Source organism: Eurytemora carolleeae, unplaced genomic scaffold, assembly GCF_000591075.1.
Source record: "Eurytemora carolleeae unplaced genomic scaffold, Eaff_2.0 scaffold1029, whole genome shotgun sequence".
Taxonomy (NCBI): domain Eukaryota; kingdom Metazoa; phylum Arthropoda; class Copepoda; order Calanoida; family Temoridae; genus Eurytemora; species Eurytemora carolleeae.
In genome coordinates this window covers 103,479-127,646 of record NW_019396919.1, presented here as the reverse complement: position 1 = coordinate 127,646, position 24,168 = coordinate 103,479, and the positions used below count along the sequence as shown (strand labels likewise).

At 34.7% G+C, this 24,168-nt stretch overlaps 1 protein-coding gene across 1 annotated transcript; it reads left to right on the top strand.

Annotated features, from left to right (window-relative positions):
• Positions 1-428: 428 nt before the first annotated feature.
• LOC111710116 (ribosomal protein S6 kinase alpha-5) lies at positions 429-24,168 on the top strand. Its single transcript, XM_023484148.1, has 9 exons — positions 429-1,531; positions 13,844-13,927; positions 17,218-17,351; positions 17,960-18,044; positions 18,314-18,429; positions 19,139-19,227; positions 20,114-20,219; positions 21,463-22,602; positions 22,978-24,168. The coding sequence occupies exons 1-9, from the start codon at positions 1,303-1,305 to the stop codon at positions 23,968-23,970; spliced, it is 2,976 nt and encodes a 991-aa protein (XP_023339916.1). The 5' UTR covers positions 429-1,302; the 3' UTR covers positions 23,971-24,168.

The window sequence follows — 24,168 nt, the reverse complement described above, 5'->3', positions numbered from 1 at the left end:
GGGGGGGCTTAGCCCCATAGCCCCCCCTGAATGCGCCTGGTCGCTATTTATGTCTAAGAGAAAACATCAACTAAAGATTTCCTTTTCCGCATGATAAACATGTGTCTCTTTTCTTTGGATCTTATAATCCCCGGCCCTCCCCTCTGGGAATATTTTACTCCCAAATATGCATAGTTTCTCTCCTTTTCCTATTATACTTCTCTTCGCACCAGATTTTTATCATTTCTTTTCTTACCTTTTTTGCAATTTATTCCTCCCCTGAAGTTCCCAACTCCCGTGAACATTTTCTCTCCAATAATGCCCCCCCCCCCTTCCCATCTGATCCATCTAATCATCTGTTCTACATTGTACTTCACTAACAGCTGGATCGAAATCCCGTTTCCAGAGTGTAAACAGCTTGAGGCCTGCGCAGTACCGTTTAAAGATCAACTGCGCATGCGCAAACAAAGCCAACTGTTTGGCAGTCAGCTGTATTTCATTCCCTTTCCCTATTTCCACTAGCTGTCAGTTAGTATCGAACCGTGAGACCGAGGGGAGCTGACGCTAGCGCCCAGCAAAATATTTTCAAAAATGTGATACAAAATTTAAAACATTTCCTCTATAAATTTACATTTCGGACTTGGTTCTATTCCTAAATTTACTTAATCTACAAACAGTGAATGTATAAGAGGCAAGGTTACTCAGTAATTTATTCCTACAGGCTAGCTCTAGCATCCATCCCCAGCCTTGGATAATATCAACTATACTTTCGGATCTAAAAAACATTGCGTAACCTCTATAGGGTGAAGAATAAAAAATATGGGAATTCTAAGTGGACATATTGGTGTGTAAATAGGTTCCCACTGTATAAGAAGATGAACTCTACCTACTACAACGTTAGATTGACCTACTTAAAAACAGCTGATATTCAAACACTTTCCCCTCCTGGGGAAAGTCTGATTTGGGCCAGGGAATAAAAAACAGTTCCCCCCATTTAGCCCTATTTGTAAAAAACAAGACTTATTCAGTGATTAATTGTCATTTTCTTAAAATTAAATTCTCGGAGATAGCTATTTTGTGCAATCCAGAGACGAAAATACAAACTCTAAATTGGGACAAATTCTTTTTGTTCCTCTACAGTTTGGGAAAATAATCATCCCAACAGTTTGGGAGAATATAACTCTGCTAGCGCGTATATGTATATTGTCGGAACACAAAACACGGTTTGTCCTTGATATGATTGGCGAGGCGTAGAAAAGAACGAACGAAAGGTTTCCTCGTCTAGAAGACCTTGAATTCCAGGCCTAAACCAGGCCTTCAACCATGGCTCGTATAGATATCCAGGAATCCAATGGGAAGGGGGGAAATAAATCCCCCTCCCCTACCAGAAAAGCCCAGGGGGATAAAGAGGCCAAAACTGAACCTCTGAATAGTGACTCTGGATATTTCGAGGGTGAAGAGGAAACTCTACATCGAGAGGAGAGCGTTGAAATTATTTTTGATAAAAATGCTTCAAATAACAATCTAGGAGCAGATGGAAAACCTAATTCAGGTATTTATGAAATGCAGATTTAAAATCATTCTTTTTTAAGTTTATAACCCAGTTTTTAAGTTGTAATCATCGATTTTTTACCATTTTTAGTTTTTCTGATAACATGTTTCCTTCTTTCAAATCGTGAAAGTAAATAACTTTAATAAAAAAACTCGAACATCTGTTTTCCAAATCCCATATTTTGGGTTTCAGTCAACATCTGTAATATAAAGGCAGGCGCCTACTTTAAAGGTTTGGTGAGCTTTTTTTCTTGTAAAACAAAGAATGTTTCAAATCTTGCCGATTTGCAATTTTCAAACTGGTTTAAAAGCAAAATGAGTGGGAGGTAGAGAGAGAGATAGAGATAGAATAAGATAAAATATAAACTATAAAAATAATATTATTATATTTTACAAAAAGTTAAGAAATGGAGACTAATGAACTAAACAATTTTGACGGAAACCAGAAAAATTGTGAAATATTGTATTATATAATAATATAATCTTATTTACGATTCATTAGTTTTATAATATAAATTAATTTACTCACTGTTTACTCATTGGCTATTTTTCATTGTACTTCTCTGTACTAAAATAAACACAATTTTCATTGTACAATCTTTTCATTTTCTAACTTAAGTATAAAAACGTTTTGTTCTCCTCAACTTCTTGTACTTTGTTCTTACAACACCTGTACTTCTGTATTTATGTATTCCATGGCTGTATTCCTGTTATTTCTGTATTCACGTAGATCAGCTGACTGTTTTCATATATTTCAGCTGTATTCCTGTACTTCTGTAGTCATGTACCCATGGCTGAATTACTGTACTTTTGCATTCAAGTAGTTCAAACCTGGCTGTATTCATGTATTTCAGCTGTATTCCTGTACTTCTGTAGTCATGTATTTCATGGCTGTATTACTATACTTTTGTATTCACGTATTTCGAACCTGGCTGTATTCATGTATTTCAGCTAAATTTGTGGAAACATTTACTAGTATTTAGAATCTACACAACTGTACATATCCTGTTTTCCGGTACTTCCATACACTTGTAATCTTTTACTCCTGTAATCCTAAACACATAATACTGTGCTTTAGTACTCTTGTACATCTCAAACCCTGTACTTTTAATCTTATACTCCTGCACTTTTGTTCTCCTGTAAACTTACACCCGTTTCATACTTTACGTTGTACTCTTGTAATCCTGTACTCATATTTAATTGTAGTTCTGTACTCCATTATCTCTACACCTTCTCTTTTGCACTCCTTTTTCTGTAAAGCTGTACTGTATATTTGTACCCAAAAATGGCCTCTACTGCGACACCAATGCATTTATTTATAAACTTTGAAGATTACGTCTAAAAGAATTTAAATTCTTTCCCAAAAATAAGAAATTTTCAGATATTCCTCTTTTTGTTTGTACTTTCTCGCCCGATAGCCCAAATATTACTTTTTCATAAGAAAAATAAAACATTTCTTACCGTGATGAAATCCTTGTATCCAAGTGGAATTTGTAATCTATTGCATTAACACTTATTCATAATGAAATCAGCGCATTTTTAGTCGTAAAATATTTTTCAATCTTTCTTCAGTATTTTTTCTCCTTTTTTATTAACGTATTCCTGTTCTAATAAGGTCAGCAATGACTAGATATGACGTAAATGTCTCAAAAACTGATCCTGTAAAGAAGTCATTCTAGAGCTACATATAAAAGTTAAAGATACGTAATACATTTCCTCTATATAGTCCAAGGAGTTGCTTATCTAATTTCATTTCAATAACCTGTCCATTTGACCCCCCCCCCCCCCCCCCCCTGGTATTCGGGGGGGGGGGGGGGTCTAGTCCGGATATTGTTTAATTTTAATCTGCTATATCCTTTATCAAATTACCTGTTTACATGGATATCTTGTTGACGTCCAGTTAGAACCTGTTTATTCTACAGGACATTCACAAGGGATACCAAGTTGAACTTTCTGTTAAAAAAATGTCTGTTAAATCAATTGATTGAAGTATACTCAAGAAACTATGCTTTTTGAGGTTAGGTCAGGTAATTGGATGGCTTTTTATAGATAAATATATATTTTTGATTTATCTCATATAAATTACACTTTTTTCTTAAGCCTTTCTGTTTCAATTTATGTACCAGTTTTCCTGCGTTTCTATCTGTAAACCAAATGTTATTGTGCAGAACCATCTGTTTCTTTATACAACAGCTGTTTCTGTACATAAAACAACTGTTTATGTACATACACCAATTTTTTATGTAAAGTGCAAAACCCACCAACTGTGTATGCGCATTTCGTGTAACTATACTTTCTCGACCACAATATCGGTTTTTAAATATTCTGGAATGTCAGAATGATTTTCTGCTGGATTGGAAACATTCTAGCATCTTCTTTTTCCAGGTCAAGATCACTTTCAGTCGAAATCCAGCGATTTATTTATGTTGTGATTTCAATTCAAACTTTTCCCATGGTTTAGGATATAATTTGTAAGTTTCTACTTTATTTAAAGAAAGAAAAAAGTTAGCAATGTTAGGTTAAACATAGAATGTAGGTTTAAAAGTTGAAACATATTTTATCGTGCTAAAATTGACTCTAAGTTAGTGGCCTTGAATAGCGTGCCCGTGGTTGGATGGTGTATGCATGTAGCTCTCGCGCGCCATGTTTTACTCAAGGATAAGGAAGGATAAAAATCATCTCATGAGATGAATAGATAAATAGATGGAGGGATGAATGAATAAATGAATAGATTTGTGAATAAAATATACAAAATAGATTAGGATAGATAGATATTGGATAGATTCAAAAATTAAACCTCTTCAGAAATATTAGGTTAAGGATTAGTTCTGATTGATTTGAAAAGTGAATCTTAACAATTGGAATGATTGCACACAAATGAATGAATTGAATAAAGGGCGTAGACCAGTGTTTTTATGCAACTAGATATAAACCTGTTCATGGGTTCACATGTTCGCGTGGTGTTGCAGGAAGGGTGGTTCGGATCAATCTATGAGGAGGCTAGGACGGTTTGCAGGAAGGGTGGTTCGGAAAATCTATGAGGGTACTATGGCGGGTTGGAGGATGGGTGGTTCGGAACAATCTATGAGGGGGCTAGGACGGATTGCAGGAATGTGGTTCGGAACAATCTATGAGAGGGCAAGGACGGGTTGCAGGAAGGGTTGTTCTGAACAATCATTGAGGGGGCTAGGACGGATTGCAGGAAGGGTGGTTTGGAACAAGCTAGGACGGGTTGCAGGAAGGGTGTTTTGGAAAAATCTATGAGAAGGGTAGGACGGGTTGCAGGAAGGGTGGTTCAGAACAATCTATGAGGGGGCTAGGACGGATTGCAGGAAGGGTGGTTCGGAACAATCTATGAGGGGGCTAGGACGGACTGCAGGAAGGGTTGTTCGGAACAATCTATGAGGGGGCTAGGACGGGTTGCAGGAAGGGTGGTTTGGAACTATCTATGAGGGGACTATGACGGGTTGCAGGATGGGTGGTTCGGAACAATCTATGAGGGGGCTAGGACGGATTGCAGGAATGTGGTTCGGAACAATCTATGAGAGGGCAAGGACGGGTTGCAGGAAGGGTTGTTCTGAACAATCATTGAGAGGGCTAGGACGGATTGCAGGAAGGGTGGTTTGGAACAAGCTAGGACGGGTTGCAGGAAGGGTGGTTCGGATCAATCTATGAGGGGACTATGACGGGTTGCAAGATGGGTGGTTCGGAACAATCTATGAGGGGGCTAGGACGGATTGCAGGAATGTGGTTCGGAACAATCTATGAGAGGGCAAGGACGGTTCGCAGGAAGGGTTGTTCTGAACAATCATTGAAGGGGCAAGGACGGGTTGCAAGAAGGGTGGTTCGGAACAATCATTGAGGTGGCTAGGACGGGTTGCAGGAAGAGTGGTTTGGAAAAATCTAGGAGGGGTCTAGGACAGGTTGCAGACAGAGTGGTTCGGAAGATTCTATGAGGGAGCTCGGAAGGGCTGTAGGACGGAACAATCAATTAATTAATACTGATATAGGACGTTTGGGGACTATTAATACTGAAACAGGACAGTTTGGGATTATTCATCCTGAGATAGGAGGTTTGGAAGTAATAATACTGAGACAGGACGGTTTGTGAGTATTAATACTGGGACAGGACGGTTTGTGAGTATTAATACTGAGACAGGACGGTTGGGGAATAATAATACTGAGATGGTTTGGGAGAATTCATACTGAGAAGGGACGGTTTAAGATTAATATTACTGAGATTTGTTTGGAAGAATTAATACTGAGATAGAACGGTTTTGGAGTATTAATACTGAGATAATTACAAAAAATTGCCTTACATGGGAAAAAAATGTCAGATCTAGGAACGAAAGAAAGAGCAGAATGGAAAAATAGGATAAGTAAAGAAGTTTGTTATTGATGTTAATGATGATGATAATTTACAGTGTGAGTCTAGAGGGTCAAAGACAAGATTTAAATGTTTCAGAAAACTTGTTTTGTAAGATGTAAGTTTATTTGCCTTCTAGAAGCACAAAAAGATTATGAACTTGTTTATAACAATGCGCAAATCTGACAACTCTATCGGATCAAAGTTGACATTTTGGATAAGAATTAAGATTTCTAGATAAAAGTACTTCCTGTTCCATAACAAACAATATCCGTAATGATTCCCAATTATAAATCCCAAATACTCACGTGCTGGGGGGGTCTAAAAATGTGTTGAATGTGACCCCCCCCCCCCCCGCTATGCAGTGCATGTATACGAGGGAGGGGTTATTAAACCCCCAAGATTGAGATCAGCTGGAACCTGTAGTAGTCTAGAGTATACTACAGCTGTCTAGTGAGGTGAATAACTTCAGTTTTACAGGAGGGAGGGGGATATTGCATTCAAGAGAGGTTGGTAACAAAGGGTTTATACGAGGGTGGGATGAACTGACTGCAGTTACTAGGGTTTAGAGGTTGGAAATTCAGATTTAGGAAATTAAGAAATTTCAATTTTACTATGTTTGGATAACGGTAGATCTAGCCTTGGTTCAGTTCAGAGAAAATTATGCCGAGAAAAATTGCCTCAATTTAATCTGCCATGCTTGTTATCTTTATTTTTAATATTTTGATTTTCGATTTACAATAGCTTTTTTACATTTACTATTTATTCTACTGTATTTTGTCTATACTGTATTTCTTCTGATGTATTTCTTCTACTGTATTTTGTCGATACTGTATTTATTCTACTGTATTTTGTCTATACTGTATTTCTTCTACTGTATTCTTCTGCTGCATTTCTTCTACTGTATTTCTTCTGATGTATTTCGTCAACTGTCTCCTTCTACTGTATTTCTTCTGATGTATTTCTTCTACTGTATTTTGTCTATACTGTATTTTGTCTAACTGTATTTCTTTTATTATATTTCTTCTGATGTATTTATTCTACTGTATTTTGTCAACACTGTATTTCTTCTACTGTATTTTATCTATACTGTATTTCTTCTACTGTATTTCGTCTGATGTATTTATTCTACTGTATTTTATCTATACTGTATTTCTTCTACTGTATTTCTTCTACTGTATTTCTTCTACTGTATTCTTCTGATGTATTTATTCTACTGTATTTCGTCTACTTTGTTTCTTCTACTTTATCCTACTCAGTGTTTTCTTCTGTTGTGTTTCCCCACCTTGTTCGACAATTTCCCCACCTTTCCCTGTATTTCCCCAACTTTCCCTGTATTTCCCCACCTTACCCTCACTATATTTCCTCCACTGTAGGTTCTATAAAGCAACTAATCGATTTGGGATTTGTGAGAATACTACTAGAATCTATCCAATCACACAACCAAATTTATCATTCTTCTACTCACATCACATTACATCACATCACATCACATCACATCACACAATCAAATTTATCATACTTCTACTCACATCACATCACACAACCAATTTTATCACACTTCTCCTCACATCACATCACACAACCAAATTTATCATACCTCTAATCACATCACATCACACAACCAATTTTATCATACTTCTACTCACATCACATCACACAACCAAATTTATCATACTTCTACTCACATCACATCACACAACCAAATTTATCATGCTTCTACTCACATTACATCACACAACCAAATTTATCATACTTCTACTCACATCACATCACACAACCAATTTTATCATACTTCTACTCACATCACATCACACAATGATGCTTACATCACACAACTAAGCTCTCATCACACAATCATACTCACATTACACAATTATACTCATCATACGCGAAAAAAAACATCGGCTTTATCTTACCAAACCAGGTTTCTAGTACCCAGTTTATCAGCTTAAAACCTGGTTTCAAGAACCCAGTTTTTTTGGCTTGAAAACTGGTTTCTAGAATCCAGTTTATCAGCTTAAAACCTGGATTCTGAAACCCAGTTTTTCCGCTCAAAACCTGGTTTCAAGAACCTTGTGTACATAACTATAATCGTCTACAGTTTTCCGCCCTATAGAAAGTACATAATGGCTGCGCGAAACATAAATCTAGGCTATTTTCTAGTTTCTCACTTCCTAGCTCTCAATTATCATAATACCACCGGATGTTTGGCTGCAAGTAATCTATCTATCTATCTATCTATCTGTATGTACAATGTACATTTAAAAAACCATCTATTTGTCTACCATTCTAAATTATTTTTAAAAGCCTGCTTATTTTTCCCGCTTTTAACCGCGAACATATCTATAAAAAAAATTTTATTGTTTACCTATTTTTTATCTATCTGTTTATCTATCTATCTATCTATATATATATCTATATATCTGTCTGTTTATCTATCTATATATTTATTGTCTATCTATCTATCTATTTATCTGTTTTTCTATCTATATATCTATCTGTTTATCTATCTATATATTTATCTGTCTATCCATCTATCTTTATGCTCACTAGGCCAATACCAAAGCTGTAGGCAGAAGCATTCTAACCGTGATTTTACCTGTACTTTACAGAGCAACTTATATTTCACAATTTTATCATAATCAACTAAAACAGTTTCATAATTTTGATCTTTTTTGTTTTCAACTCTTTCCCGAGAGGCAATGTTTTAATTACGAATTTTGAAGACGACAGGCGGACCATGGGAACTGGAATTCATCATTTTAGATTCCGACTTTTCCGTTAAACAAATTTCAGCGTGTCCATCACGGTTCGGTTTCTCTCTAGTATACAGCTCATACAGCTAATTGTATAATTTCTATTCTAAGACCAAATTACTCGCACCGACAAACTATTGCATTTTATCTAAATTCTCGATTGTTTTAAAACTAAAAGGAAATCAAAAGTATTGCCATTTTTATTTTCAACTAAAAGCTCTGATATTATTTTTATTTACTGATACCTAGGAAGTTGGTTGGTTTATATTGGTAGATTGTAAATAATGTTTTTTGTTTGTTTGCTTATGACGCTTTTTTAAAATAAACTAAAAGAAATATCTGAAATTAACTTATGCACCCTCTTTTTAGCGTTCCATTTGTAAATTCTAATATTCATTGACATGTTTTTGTAAATATTACATTTTAATCATGTTTTAAAAATGCCAGAGATGATGAAGTTTTTAGATTAGAGAAAACCTTTGAACAAACAAATTGACTAAGATCTTCTTCGCGTTTAATTCATTCTGGAATGTTATTTTTCCGGCCCTGAAGATCTATCTATCTATCATCTGATGGAAACTAGGCCGAAACCATGCAAGTGTGCAGAGAGAAAATCTGGAGAAATTCAAGATGGCGCTGGTTTGCCTGAGTTGACGGCGCGGCATGCTGCGCTCCGGCGAAAGTTTGGGAAATTATGTTAGGGTGCAGTGGGTCACGAATATGTTTGGATTCAACCTGTAAAAATGTCAACGCCGTCACTTTTCTAAAAAACCAGTCTTAGGAATTCAAATCTTGATTTGATATTTATTTGCTGTACTGCGGCAGCATGTTTGTTTGCATAAAATGGATGCCATTAATTTGTAATTTTGTTGTTTGGGAATCTGGTAGTGCTGAGAATGATATTAGTACAGTGGAAATTAGGTCATCCGTAGCTCTATATATATAATAGATTGAAAACTGAATCTTGCATAATATGTTGAAAAATTAAAAATTTTCTATTTACAACCTTGAATATCAACAAAAACAAGCTATGCAAGATTAAAAAATAAAATTTAAAAAACATAACAAATATTTTCCTTGTATATAATGGATAAACTTATAATTTTTTTAAACCTTTTTATCTTTCACACTGATATTTGTCTATCTATCTATCTATCTATCTATATATCTATATATCTTTATGTGACATCGACAAACAAGTCTTCGATCAGGAGATTAGTTCCTTAAGAATTTTTTTCCTTTTTATACCTAAAATGTTACCATATTATTCTAAAGAGAATGCAACATTCTTCAAACCTTTTTCAAAATTTTTTTTTTTTTCAATTTTTTTCCTCGTTTTTTCAGAAGTATTTTTTAATTTTGAATCTTAGAATTTTGTATCTCTGCAATGTGTAATGGTGTTCTATTTTGATGTAGTACAGGAAACTGAACTGTACACTGCACGACACGTACACTGTACAGTATACAGTATTGTTTTTGTATTGTACAATAAAGGAGAAAACGTGGGTGTCTGTTCAAGTTTGTGTACAATTACTGATTGGTGATGAATCAAGGCCAACAGAATCTTTCCTCATCCCCGCCCAGTCTCCTAGTCCTAGTTTGGAGTACCAGTATCATTCCAAGTCAAGGATCCAGGGTTCAGGGATTGTCTGCTCTATAGGCAGCGTTTTAACCCGGAGTTTTCTGAGAAAAGATTTTTTTGATAGATTCCTAATTCCGGATGGATATTTAGCTTTCAGGCTGAGTTTTTTATCAGGATGAAGTTTGTGGTTACAGAATGGAGTTTATGGTTTAAGGATGAAGTTTATGGATCAAGAATGGAGTTTTTGCTTCAAGCTGGAGTTTACGGTTTAAGGATAAAGTTTAGGGTTTTAGGATGGAGTTTATGGTTTAATGATGAAGTTTATGGTTTAATGATGGATTTTATGGTTCAATGATGAAGTTTATGATTTCGGATAGAGTTTATGATTTTAGGATGGAGTTTAGGGTTTAAGGATGGAGTTTAAGGTTTAAAGATGGAGTTTAGGGTTTCAAGGTGGTGGTTTAAGAGTGGAGTTTATTGTTATAAGATAACGTTTATTGTTTAAGGATGGAGTTTATGGTTTAACGATGGAGTTTATGGTTGAATAATGGAGTTTATGGTTTAATGATGGATTTTATGGTTCAATGATGAAGTTTATGGTTTGAGGATGAATTTTTTTATTTCGGATAGAGTTTATGATTTTAGGATGGAGTTTATGGTTTAAGGATGGAGTTTAAGGTTTAAAGGTGGAGTTTAAGGTTTCAAGATCGTGGTTTAAGAATGGAGTTAAAGATTTTAGGGTGGATTCTATGGGCAAAGGATGAAGTTTATGGTTTAAGGATGGGGATGAAGTTTATGGTTTTAGGATGGAGTTTATGGTTTCAGAATGGAGTTTATTGTTTCAAGATAACGTTTATTGTTTAAGGATGGAGTTTATGGCTTAAGGATGGAGTTTTAGTTTCAAGATGAAGTTTACGGCTTTAAGATAGAGTTTATGGTTTTAGGATGGAGTTTATGGTTTCAAGATGGCGTTTATGGTTTCAAGATAGAGTTTATGGTTTTAAGATGGAGTTTATGATTTAAGGATGGAGTTTATGGTTTCAAGATAGAGTTTATGGTTTTACGATGGAGTTTATGGTTTAAGGATGGAGTTTATGGTTTAATGATGGAATTTATGGTTTAAGGATGAAGTTTATGGTTTTAAGATGGAGTTTTGGTTTCAAAAAAAAGAGTTTAGGATTTTAAGATGAAGGCTCGAGTTTACAAATGAAGTTTATGGATGGAGTTTATGGTTTCAGGATGGAATAAATTTCTTTTGAATTTTCTTTTATTTATTCTAAGATTTTGCAAACAAAAGAAAGGTTTAGTTTAGTTCTGTTGTACTTTGCATTTAAGTTTTACAGAACTGCAGAGTGCAGAGCGAAAAGTTGCAAAATTCAAATCAGCTGTGATAGCCTTGAATCCAGCTAGATAGATAGATAGATACAGCATATAGATAGATAAATAGATACAGTTTAGACAGATATATAGATAAATAGATAGATAGATAGTGTTTAATATACTTCAAGGATATACGACTTGAAATAAAAGATATTGATCTTAAGAAAAAAATATATAATTTTTCAACCATGAATTGTCAGTCGTTAAATGATAAAAGATGTACTTGAAAACTGAAATTTTTACTCATTCATTTTATTCATTTGGAAGTTCTAAATAATTCTCTTCGTCCAGAAATATTATGATTAACCAAGTTTAAGGAATGATATATTTGCAACCCCTATAGTTTGTTGTGTACACACTATACACACTAATCAATCTAATATCAGATTACTCCGCTGAACTAGTCCTTAAACCTAGAGCTTGATAATCTCATTTTTATATGTTTGGGTCTCTTTATTTTCTTAATCTTTTTTTCACACTTTATTTTTAAATTCCAATTTTACCCTTTTCGGTCAGATATTTGATTGCTGCTTTCTTGTTGCTTCATCATTCTTTAATTATGAAAAATTAAAAAGTAAACAATTTCATTATTTTTGTAATTAATGTTTAAACATTTGCATTAAAATTTGTTAAGATAATTGGGTTAGGCGGGGGATGAAAGGTTAACATTTGTTTGATCATTATGATCGAATTTTGAGATCATTCAGCTGATCGGCAGCTGTTGAGATATCAGAAGGATTGTGTTGTTATGCATTGAGTGCAGAGAGGCCGGTTAGGGGTGGNGAGGGGGAGGGGGAGGGGGAGGACAGGATATTTTTTATCATAAAGTGGAACCTACAGCCAACATTTAAGCAATCTTGTTGCATTTGATGTTGTTTTAAAGTATCAGTACTTACTTTGTGAAATAAGCCTGTGCTGTGTTTCATGTTCTTTGGGTCTAAAAGTCGTCTTCCTATTCTACATTTTTATGGTTCCGCTTAAGTCATTTTTTGTGTGTTTAGAGTTTAAACGTATCTTATTGAGTTATATGTTAAAAGATTGACGGATTAGATCTAACCTTGAGAGTTCAGGAGTAAAGCCGTGAGAATAATTAAAGATCAGAGATGGTTCGAGGGGAAAGGATCTAAAAAAGGATACACAGATTTAAGAATACTGCCTGAACCAAGCGTTCATTGCATAACAGACAGAGCATACAGTTTGTTTAATGGATTGCAGTCAGAGAGAAATAATGATTGTTTAAAAGACTAGAAAATAAAGGAAGGAAGGAAAGAAGAAAAAGATTGAAAATTTTTTTAAAAAAGATTACTTTCGTGTATTCTCTATTTCTTGAATCTCAGATTTGCTCTAAATTTTGCTTTACCTAGCCTTGACGATAGAGAATTATTTTTAGAGATTCTAAGATCTGCAGATCTAAAATTAGAAATAGGAATCATAGAAATAGAATCTTGACAGTAAAAACATGTCCGCCGAGAGAAAAGAGTAAATACACGTGACGAGAAAACAGATTCTTAAAGTTTTCAATTCTTCTTTAAACATTAGGATTCTTTGTTCACGTGATTTTTGTTTTGGTTTTTTTCACGATTAAAAAAAAAATATTTTTTAAATTTACTTTTTTCTTGAAAAAGTAGAACAAGGGATCCTTTATTTAAGGACCCACAAAGCTGTGACATGCATATGTAAATGTTACTTTTTTTAAATAGAAAAGTATACATTGTATAATTTAGCTTTGTAGAAAGCAGTCGATGAGATACAAACAAAACATGTATATTTATTCTGTTCGAACAATTCATTATATCATTCAAACAATATATTTTTTACGTTCAATTCACTTCTATTAATATATTTATAATTTTTATAGAGATTAATTTTTTAAGTTTCTAAAGATATGTTTAATTTATACCAACAATTTATTAACTTTTTTAACAGGGTGAATTGTAAAAATATTTGTGAGGTTGGTAGAGCCTCCCCCCCCCCTGGTAATACCATTAATTCTACTAACTTTTTGTATCTGTGGTATTCTTGTATTGAATAAAGAAAGGAAAAGTTTGTTTGGCATTGGCCCAGTTCTAGAAAAGAATCATTGAACCTTATTCGTTAAAATAATCTTTATAGATCATGTAACCTAGTTCAGCTTACATTATATTAATTATATAATTTAGCATAAACATTGGCCTAGTTAACAAACATTTAGTTTTTTAGTTTTTTATTAAAAATGATTTATTTCAGATTGTTCCGCGACTGAATGCAGTGGAAAGAAGTTTGGAGTTTCAATGAAGGATTTTGATATTCTGAAAGTACTTGGCACTGGAGGTAATTTCAATATTCATAAAGGAACTTTATATCTTTTCAACTTGATGGTTTTAACCTTCGAATTTTTATTCTTAGACTTTTTGTTTTGAAACATCGAAGGTTTACGGCGTCGAGTTTGCAAAGATATAAGTATATAAAAATCTGAGTTTGTCGCAAAGATTCAATTTAATCATTAATTTATTTATTTATTAATCATAAATAAATGAATTAATTTACGACTAATAATTTAATTGATTTATACATTCATTAGAAATAAATTGATAATTTAACCATATATTACTTTAATCAGTTATCTGGTAAAATATATTCTTACCAGGATATAAAAAGCATCAAATGCCATTTTGGTGGAGGCCAGAGTATGAGAAGGGAGTATGAGGCTAAAAAGGGTTGAGGCGGGCCTCCTCAAGGTCGGCTAGGAGAAGGGAGGGGGCGAGGAGGGAGGGAGGGGCAGGGGGAGGTTTATTAGCTGAACAATCTCGGAACTAAGAGAAGGAATTGGTTGCTAATTGCTACCACGCAATTGTATAATTTTATACTGTACATTACTCTTTACTGTTTGTGTGTACTATGTAGTACACTGTACATGTACAGTACATTTCACTGCGCGCTGCATATCTGCTAGGTGAAGGGTTGCCCTCAATGGATGAGACTGTAAAGGCGATCTAAAACTCTTAAAATAAGACGATAAATTAAGCCTTCTGTCTTGGGTATAGTTTTGTAAAGGTTGGTTTGATGATTAGACAAAGAAAGAAACAAGTTTACAGTTTGAAGGAATCAGGAATTTATGGAAAAAGACAGTATAAATTTCGTAAAGTCGTCTCTGAAGTCTCATCCTTTGTGATTGTGGGTAACATTGTACCTACAAAGTAAATACGATCTCTATATTTCATTGCACGAATTATCTTTATTGCAGAATCTTTGCGGATGTGCAGATATTATAATTTGTTTTGAGTGCATGAGCAGTTTGGGATCGATTTTCAAAACTGTTGCAAATTTAATATCTAGAAAACGTCTTCCCAGTCGAGACAAAATTGCATCTTCCCATTGCAGACTGACTGCACTGAATGCAAGTGATGTGCAAAAATTTAGCAATATTTCAGAGTTAGCTAAATTTGTAGTTTTAAACCTTTTTTTAAATTCCTAACTTAATTTTACTGCAAGACTGAAAACAGATTCTTTGTTTTGAAATTTTTAGTTTATCTGCTGATATTAATCTGTTTATCTGCTGATGTTAATCTGTTTGTCTGCTGATGTTAATCTGTTTATCTGCTGATAAAAATGCGCAGAATTGGATATTTTTGGAAGAACTTTAAGATCTCTACTGTGTACAAATGTGTGCAACGTTCAAGCTCTTCCGCATAGGCGTATTTAACCATCTATATATTAATCTATCTATCTATCTAATATATATCTATCTATCTATCTATCTATATAATATCTATCTGTCTATCTGTATGTACGCCTGTCTGTTTATCTATCTATCTTCAATTACGGTTTTTAAAACTATTTTTTCTCTAAAATGTTTCAAAGTTAAGAATATTTTTTTGTCTGTCTCTTATTGCCGCGTCTATCCTAATTCTTGTACAGTGCCTGTATTGAGAGGCAGGGCTGTCGGATGAGCAGAATTTTAGCAACGTAACCAAAACTTGTTTTTGCATTTGTTGCAACATTCGGGAACCTTGCGATGGAGTTTATGGTTTCAGAATGGAGTTTATTGTTTCAAGATAACGTTTATTGTTTAAGGATGGAGTTTATGGTTTAAGGATGGAGTTTATATATAGGGAAATATAGTGTTCATCCCTTCTATTAGTAATGATGGATTTATTTTTATAATTTTATAAATTATAAGAAAATTGTATTTTTTTCAATGTTGCAAGAAAACGAGGAAAAAAGTTGGTAAAAATTAAATAATTAATGTACACATTGAATATTTCATTACCATAGAGAATAGAATATATAGAGAGGAATTTACTAGAAAAAAGTGTAAAACGGCCATTTTGTTGTACTGTTTCCATACTGCAGGTGTACTTGCTATATAAACTGTTGGGCCCTGGAATATCATTTTATAGAAAATCTAAAATTATTGTTAAAAGAAAACCAAATTGTGAAATAGGCTGGTTTCATAATTGACCAATGATCATTTCACATAGACTCATGCCTTCCACTTTACAAACGATGATTTTCCGTTATAACTATAAATCAAATGATGTTTTTATTCACCTAATTCATTATAAAGTTTATTTAACAGTTTAAAAAATTCGAAATTGAAATGNGGCCAGATATGTTTAGCTTTAATTGCAGCAGGCCTCTTATTATATGAATTATATGAGAGTTAAAACTGTATATTATAAAGGAATTGTCAACGTAATTTAATCCTATAAAGGGACTGTACGCGTAAGTTTAAGTGACCCTGCGTACAAAGATGGCATTGCCCGTTTTATAACGATACCCTTAAAACCCTAATCTGATTAATACGTGGAAGATATCGTCGTTTTATAAAGGTGTTAAAACATGAAAATTACTTTATGCGTTTCCTCCTGTAAAAATGCGTCATTTTTTAAGAGAAACCACAATTGAAAAAAAAAAGATTTTAAAATTAGAAACATTGATGTATAATTTATACTTGATCAGACAAAGCTTTTAAGGGTACTGTTGTTAATTGAACAATGCCATATTTGCATGCAGGGTCACTTTAAATTACACTTATAGTCCCTTTAATATAAGAGTGCCATCAACGATTTTCATTAGCATCAATAAACTTAATTTGTTTATTTGCTCAACTATAAGACAAAATGTCGGCCATTTTTTTTACATCTTCTTGGTGTCAAAATCCGCTAATCTGAACTTAGACATTCCGCGACAGTATTAGAAACAAAAATCAAGATATCTCTTTAAATGAAAAATAAAAAAATTAAGTTGTGAGGTTTCTAAAACACGTGAGCAAAGTACTGGATAACAACTGTTACACCCATGAGTTCATACAATACATTCAACTTCAATGTTATATCCATTATTCTAACAATACTAATATCTTATAAATCAAACATGCTTGAGTATAGAAGGAACTGTAATTTTCTAATCTCTATATCTTTTTAACCTGATGGTGTAAACCTTTGATATTTCAAACTTAAAGAATTTAATTTAGCAGCATTCACAGTTTGAAATATCGAAGGTCTACGAGATCTGATTTAAAATTTATAAGGTATTTAGTTCCTTATCTAAAATGCACAACTAATTTCGAGTTTTGTGTCCTTTTTTTAATAATTAAGCCCAAAAATGTTTATTTTCAGCGTACGGGAAGGTGTTCATGGTTCGAAAAGTTCGCGGTCCTGACCGCGGTCAGCTTTACGCGATGAAGGTGCTGAAAAAGTCTAACATTGTTCAGAAGAAGAAGACGACCGAACATACCAAAACAGAACGACAGGTTTGATTTAATAATTTATTAATTTTTATTTAATAATTTATTTATTCCGTACTTTTATTTTTTGTTTTTCAATTTTACACATGAAACTAATCTACATTCCAAACTAAGATTGAAATATTTTATGTTTTTAATTTTACAGGGTATCCCATGAAACATGACAGTTGGTAAATATTTTTGAATTTCGTTTTCCAGATACTGTATCAGATATTAAAGATTTATTGCAGTTTATTTCGCCAAAAAAGATCTTAAATTCCAATTTAATTACTTTAAAATAGATGTTACTATAATATCAAGCATTTTTCGAAATGTCTTCTTTATACTTTATGCCATATGATATTCTTTATCATTCTCTTTGGTATAAAATAACGTCATAAATTAAGGATGAAGACCTTTAAAACTATTTACCAACTGTCATGTTTCGTGGGACACCCTGTAGCTCCTCATGCAGAGCTATTGAGAAGAACTAAACAAATTTAAAAATTCTAACAATTTGTAACCTGAAGGTCACAAAGTCGCAGCAGTAATATCGCATAAATTTGACATAAGCTTTTGTCAAGTAAGCAGTGAGTTGACCATCATTATTTTATTTTCAAAATTTATCATTCTAGGTTTTGGAAACTGTGCGTCAATCTCCTTTCCTAGTCACAATGCATTACGCATTCCAGACTCCAGCTAAACTACATCTTGTACTAGGTACGCATATTTAATCTTTAAACGCAAATACCCTTGTCTCCCGAAAGAATGTTTAGTTTTTAAAAGCGTTCTTAACTTTGTTTCATAGTAGGCAAAATTTGAAATTACAAAGGTTTACACCAATTCAGAAAGAAAATAAAGAATTCTAAATTAAAGTTTGTGGTGAGTAGTTACTTTTTTAAAAAAGAGTACGATAATTTTTTATTAAGTCTGCAGTTATTATTTTTTTTTAATTCGAGTTTTAATTATTTTCAAATGTTTTTTGTTAGACTATGTGAGTGGAGGTGAACTTTTTACTCATCTTTACCAACGAGAGAAGTTCAAGGAGTCAGAAGTCAGAATATATATTGCAGAGATAGTTTTAGCTTTGGAGCACTTACATAAGGTGAAAATTTACCCTCCCCTTGTTCCATCCTTTGGAGCACTTACATAAGATGAACATTTACCCTCCCCTTTTCTATCCTTTGGAGCACTTACATAAGATGAACATTTACCCTCCCCTCCCCTTTTCTATCCTTTGGAGCACTTACATAAGATGAACATTTACCCTCCCCTTGTTCCATCCTTTGGAGCACTTACATAAGATGAACATTTACTCTCCCCTCCCCTTTTCTATCCTTTGGAGCACTTACATAAGGTGAACATTTATCCTCCCCTTTTTCCATCCTTTGGAGCACTTACATAAGGTGAACATTTAACCTTCCCTCCCATTTTCCAATATTTGGAGCACTTACATACGTTAAATACTTACCCCCCTCCATCCTTTTAAACCAAAAAAAATATTGAACTTTTTTGTACTTTGTTGATTGATACTAATTAGGTCGGAATTTTAATAGTTCATCCATATCTTTTTTGTTCCGGACGGATTGAATTGATTCCTTTTCGATATTTCTAAAGATGCTGAAAACGTTGGACCAATTCTGGATTAAGCACCTAACCGCTTTTAAATCAAAAGTTTCAGCTGTAAATATAAAGAGATCATCCGCTTAAAATTAATCTCATACAAAAGTTTCAACCCCTGCTAGTTTTTATAATAATATTGAATCTCATCGTTTATTGATTTTTGCATTTTATAATTTTTGTTTTTATTCCAGAACGGGATTATTTATCGAGATATAAAGTTAGAGAATATATTGCTGGATTCTGGAGGACATATTGCACTTACAGACTTTGGACTTTCTAGGTACAGTATTTTCTTTTCAAGAAAAACTTTTAATAATGTTTATAAAAATCATGATTTACTTTAAATTCAAATTGCTTAGCAAGGATTAATGAGTATTTAAGTGGTTTCTGTTTGATATAGAGTTTTAAAAAATTAAAGATTTGTAAAAAGTTTTTTTTTAATTTTAGATAGGACGTTTAAAGTATATTTTGTCGTCGTCGTTGGAACTTATCTGAGCTTCATTCTGACATACTTTTATATCAAATATTTGTAAAGAAATTGAGTCTTTACCACAAACTCTGAGTTTCTAATTCATCTTTGCAAACCAATGTTGTAGACCTTAGATATATCAAACCATAAATTCTGTAATATCAAATAATCTAGGTTGCAAATATATAGGGATTAGAAAATTCGAGCTTGTACCACAGACTTAATTCCTTTCTGATCACTTTAAAGACTTCTTATTTTTATGATATTCATGTCTAGAACTTATATAAGTCTGAAAGGAAAGGTGTTTTCTCAAAATGAAAACATACATTGAATATAATAAAGCACGTAGTTAATATAGAAAAAGCACAATTCATTCTATAAAAAGTAGAATTCATTATTAAGTCGATCCATTTTTTCTTTATATTTTGATAAACAAATAAATATACATTTTGATGAAACATTAGTTGCCTTTTTCTCCCTCTTTCTTTCTTGTTCTTTGTTTCTTTGTTCAAATATTCAAATTTTGTTTTTCAATGTTTTTTTTCTTGATTTGGCATTAATTTAGCCAAGGCTGCAAACTGCTTAGAAGAGTTCGAATCTATCTATCTATCTATCTCATGCTTTGTATTTGAATAAAAAATATGAAAATATCTATTTATCTAACTATCTATTTATCTGTTTAACTCTCTATGTTTAGGGAATTTTCTCCGTTAGAAAAGGAGCGTCGTGCCTACTCTTTCTGTGGTACTATCGAGTATATGGCTCCAGAGGTGGTCATGGGAGGAAACCACGGTCACAATGTGGTAAGTTGGCTTTTTTTGTTAAAAATACTATTGACGTTTTTTCAAGTGATAAAAGTAAAAAGTGCATGCCATTGCCCAATTCTTTCTCATCGTTTTTAATATTCAGTTATAGAGGAATTGAGTTTTTAATATTCAGTTATAGAGGAATTGAGTTTTTGCCACAAAATCTTTGCAACCCAATGTCGTATACCTTTGATATAAATCAATTATTTTAATTTTGAAATATCAAATATCTTCGCCATCAGGTTGCGAATATATAGTGGTTATAAAATTTGAGTTTGCGGCAAAGACTCTGTTCCGTTAAAGTGTAACATTTGAACAAAAGGTCGCCTGAAATTTTATTGGCTCTCCACAAGGGCGGATACAGGATTTAAGTGATGGGGGTGCTAAATTTATTTCGGAACAAAAAAATGCAGATTTAGGATCAAAAAGACAAAAATTATTTTAAGATATATATTTTTCCTGTTTTCAACTAGGTTTTCTTTCCTTAATTGCTATTGATAAGCTATCCCGAAATCTCATGACGCCCCCCCCCCCTGTGTCCGCCCCTATACAGTTCCTTTAAAACTATCTTTGCATTTTACAATTTTTATTCTAATTGATTTTTTACATTTTTTTTCTGTTTTATCTTTAATCCCTTAGTATGTGGTTTTTATGTAACTTTCCATTCTTCTTGTTGACATTTCCTTCGTTTCAGGTTCAACCTAGATTTAGGTTAAACCAATTTAAATGTTAAAACTTTGACCTTGATTGTTTGTCAGGAATGACAAATATTTTATGTAAAATATATCATGGAGGGGAGGGGCTCGGGGGGGGGGGGGGTGTTTTATATTGTGATGGAGGTTCACCCTCTTTTAGTTTTAACAAACAACAGCTTTTTAAAACTGTGACGACATATTTTTTTATAATTTGAAGATATTTTTATGTAATCCTAGAGGAGCTTATCGGTCTGTTTTAGACAATGTGTTAAATTGTGACAGTTTAAACACATCCTGTATCTTTATTATCTATATAAACTATTTAGTTTTCATATATATCTATCTATATATGTATAAATATATCTAACATTTCAAGCTAGGCGTCCAGGGAACTTTGTAACGCTTTTTCAGTTATTATCTGATTTTTGTTTTGTTTCTTTACATGTAGATATTTTCCTCTTTTCATCATGTGTTTTCCAATAAAAAAAAATCATATACATTTATCTATATTGTATATTGTATATTGTCTATTTTAAATATTTCAGGCTGTTGACTGGTGGAGTATAGGAGTACTCTGCTATGAACTCCTAACTGGGGCTTCACCCTTCACCATTGACGGAGAGAAGAACAGCCAACAAGATATCAGCAAACGTATCCTCAGAACTGAACCTCCAATGCCGGACTGGCTATGCGGTGATGTTCGGGATTTTATCCTCCGACTACTGATTAAGGACCCCAGCCGGCGGATGGGTGGCGGAGTGACTGACGCGGAAGAGATTAAGGCGCATCCTTGGTTCCGAAATATTAGCTGGGACGATCTGTTGAAGAAAAACATTCCTGCTCCTTTTATTCCAAAGATTAGCAATGAGTACGATGTATCCAACTTCTCCGAGGAGTTCACAAACATGAGAGCTGCTGACAGTCCAGCCATCACCCCACCTAATGTAGAAATGGTTTTCAAAGGATATTCTTACGTCGCTCCTTCCGTTCTTTTCTCCGAGAACCTTGTGAGCGAAGATATATTTAAACCTTCTCCGGATAAACGTCCCAGTATATCAAACCTTGTTGGGATGAAGATACGAAAATCGGAGTTTTTCTACAAATACGAGATTGATTTTAAGGAGAAGATTCTCGGCGACGGAAGTTACTCCGTCTGTCGGCGATGCACTGATAAGCAGAGCGGCGAGAGTTATGCCGTGAAAATTATCAGCCGACGAATAGATGCAAGCAACGAGATTAAACTGCTCAAACTAGCTCAGGGACATCCAGGGGTTGTCCGTCTGGTGGAGGTGATCATGGACGCCTGCCACACCTACATCGTCACTGAGCTCCTCAGGGGTGGTGAACTGTTCCACAGGATAAAAAAGAAGCGGAGGTTTACTGAAGAAGAAGCTAGCCGCATCCTTCGTTCTCTTACCTCAACCATAAGCTACCTTCACTCCCTGGGACTAGTGCATAGAGATCTGAAACCAGAGAACCTACTCTTCGATACCATGGAGGAGAATGCTCAACTCAAGGTTGTGGATTTTGGATTTGCCCGTCTTAAACCCGAACTTGAGTCTGGGATGCTCACCCCGTGCTTTACATTACCTTATGCTGCTCCTGAGGTGCTGGAGGTAGCCATGAGAACAAGCAACGAAGGATACAATGAGAGTTGTGATATGTGGAGTCTCGGAGTTATATTGGTAAGTTTTTACTGATTCTACTTTTATTCTCATTTAGGGTTTTTTTAACAGTGTTTCCAGTATACAGTATTTTGTTCGGTAAATAGGATAATTGATTACCAACCTGTTAGTCTTGTTTTTAATTGTAAATTCTTTTAATTTAAAGATCATCCTCTGGATGAAATTGCAAGGACGTTTGCAATTCCAAGTTGCAAATTATTATTTCAATGCATTTTTTATGAACTTTGTTGCGCAGTAATGTAGGGTTGATGTGCCAGGGTCTTTGTTAGAACAAAGGCAGGGAGGGACAGCCCATTTTATGTAAATTGAGTATTTTTTCCCTTCTAAAATTATTGTCAAAAGATAAAAAGGTTTAATTCCTATTTATTATTTCAGTATGCAATGCTGGGCGGAACTGCTCCCTTCTACTCCAGACCCCGCGTTGACACCGCCAGTTCAATCATGCGTCGGATTAAGGATGGTGACTTCCGGTTTGACGGTGACGCCTGGAAATGCGTCAGCAACACTGCCAAGACTCTATGCAAGGGTCTGCTGACCGTAGACCCCCGTAAACGGATCTCAATGGATCAGCTCCATTCCGCTCCTTGGTTATCACAAACCACTGCCAATGTAAATCCTTTGATGACCCCGGCCCTTCTGATCGCAGATCCAACCATGGAACTCTGCATCAAGCAGACCTACGCAGCATTCCACAACGCTACCAGAGAAGGATTCCGTCTCTTCCCGGTTGCAAGCTCAGGGAGCAAACTTCTTCAAAAGCGGAAACTCAAACAGTCGGTTTCCACTGAAACCACCATATCTAGTTCCTCCGATAGATCCAGTTTCGGATCCAAATCTTCCTCCGGTAGCTCCGGAAGCCTGACAAACTCCTCTGCTAAACTATGGGGCGGATCCGTTAACCAATTGAAGCCCAAGGAGTCGGATGTGTTCAGCTTTAAAGGTCATCAAGTATCCGAGTACCTATCCTCCTTCCCTGGCATTCCAGTTCCTCTCCCCTCATACTGCTCCCCACTCACTCTTCCCTTGACAGTCCAGGTCTCTTCTTTCTCTAGTCACACCCTGCCCGCCCCACCGCCGCTGCTTTCATACCCGCCGCAGCCGTTCCCTTTCCCGCTGGGGAACAGTGGGGTCTCTCTTAGTATAATATCTTCGCCTGTGATAGCTCCCTCCTCTACCCCTAGTCACTCTGTTCTCTGCACCCCTGAGTGCCACTGCTACGGACCGATCACACGATCAAGGAAAAGAAAACTTTGTGAAGGATCGCCGGGCAGTACCGCCACCGCCGTCACTATCTCCCCCTCCACGAAAACCCCGTCGCAGGATCTGAAGAAGAAGTGTGTACGAAATGAGACTATAACCATTGAATAGTGATGAGCCCGCGTCCCTCGCTAGAAGTTTACCAACGCCAAACTAAATTCGGTGGATTTCTACAGCAGAGGGAAGAAGGGGCTTCACGCATACTTTATATCTAGTATTAGTTTATATTAAGTTTACAGACTGACTTTTATACAAAGCATGCATAGAAACAATATTCGTGTATCTACACAACAAAACTCAATATATTGA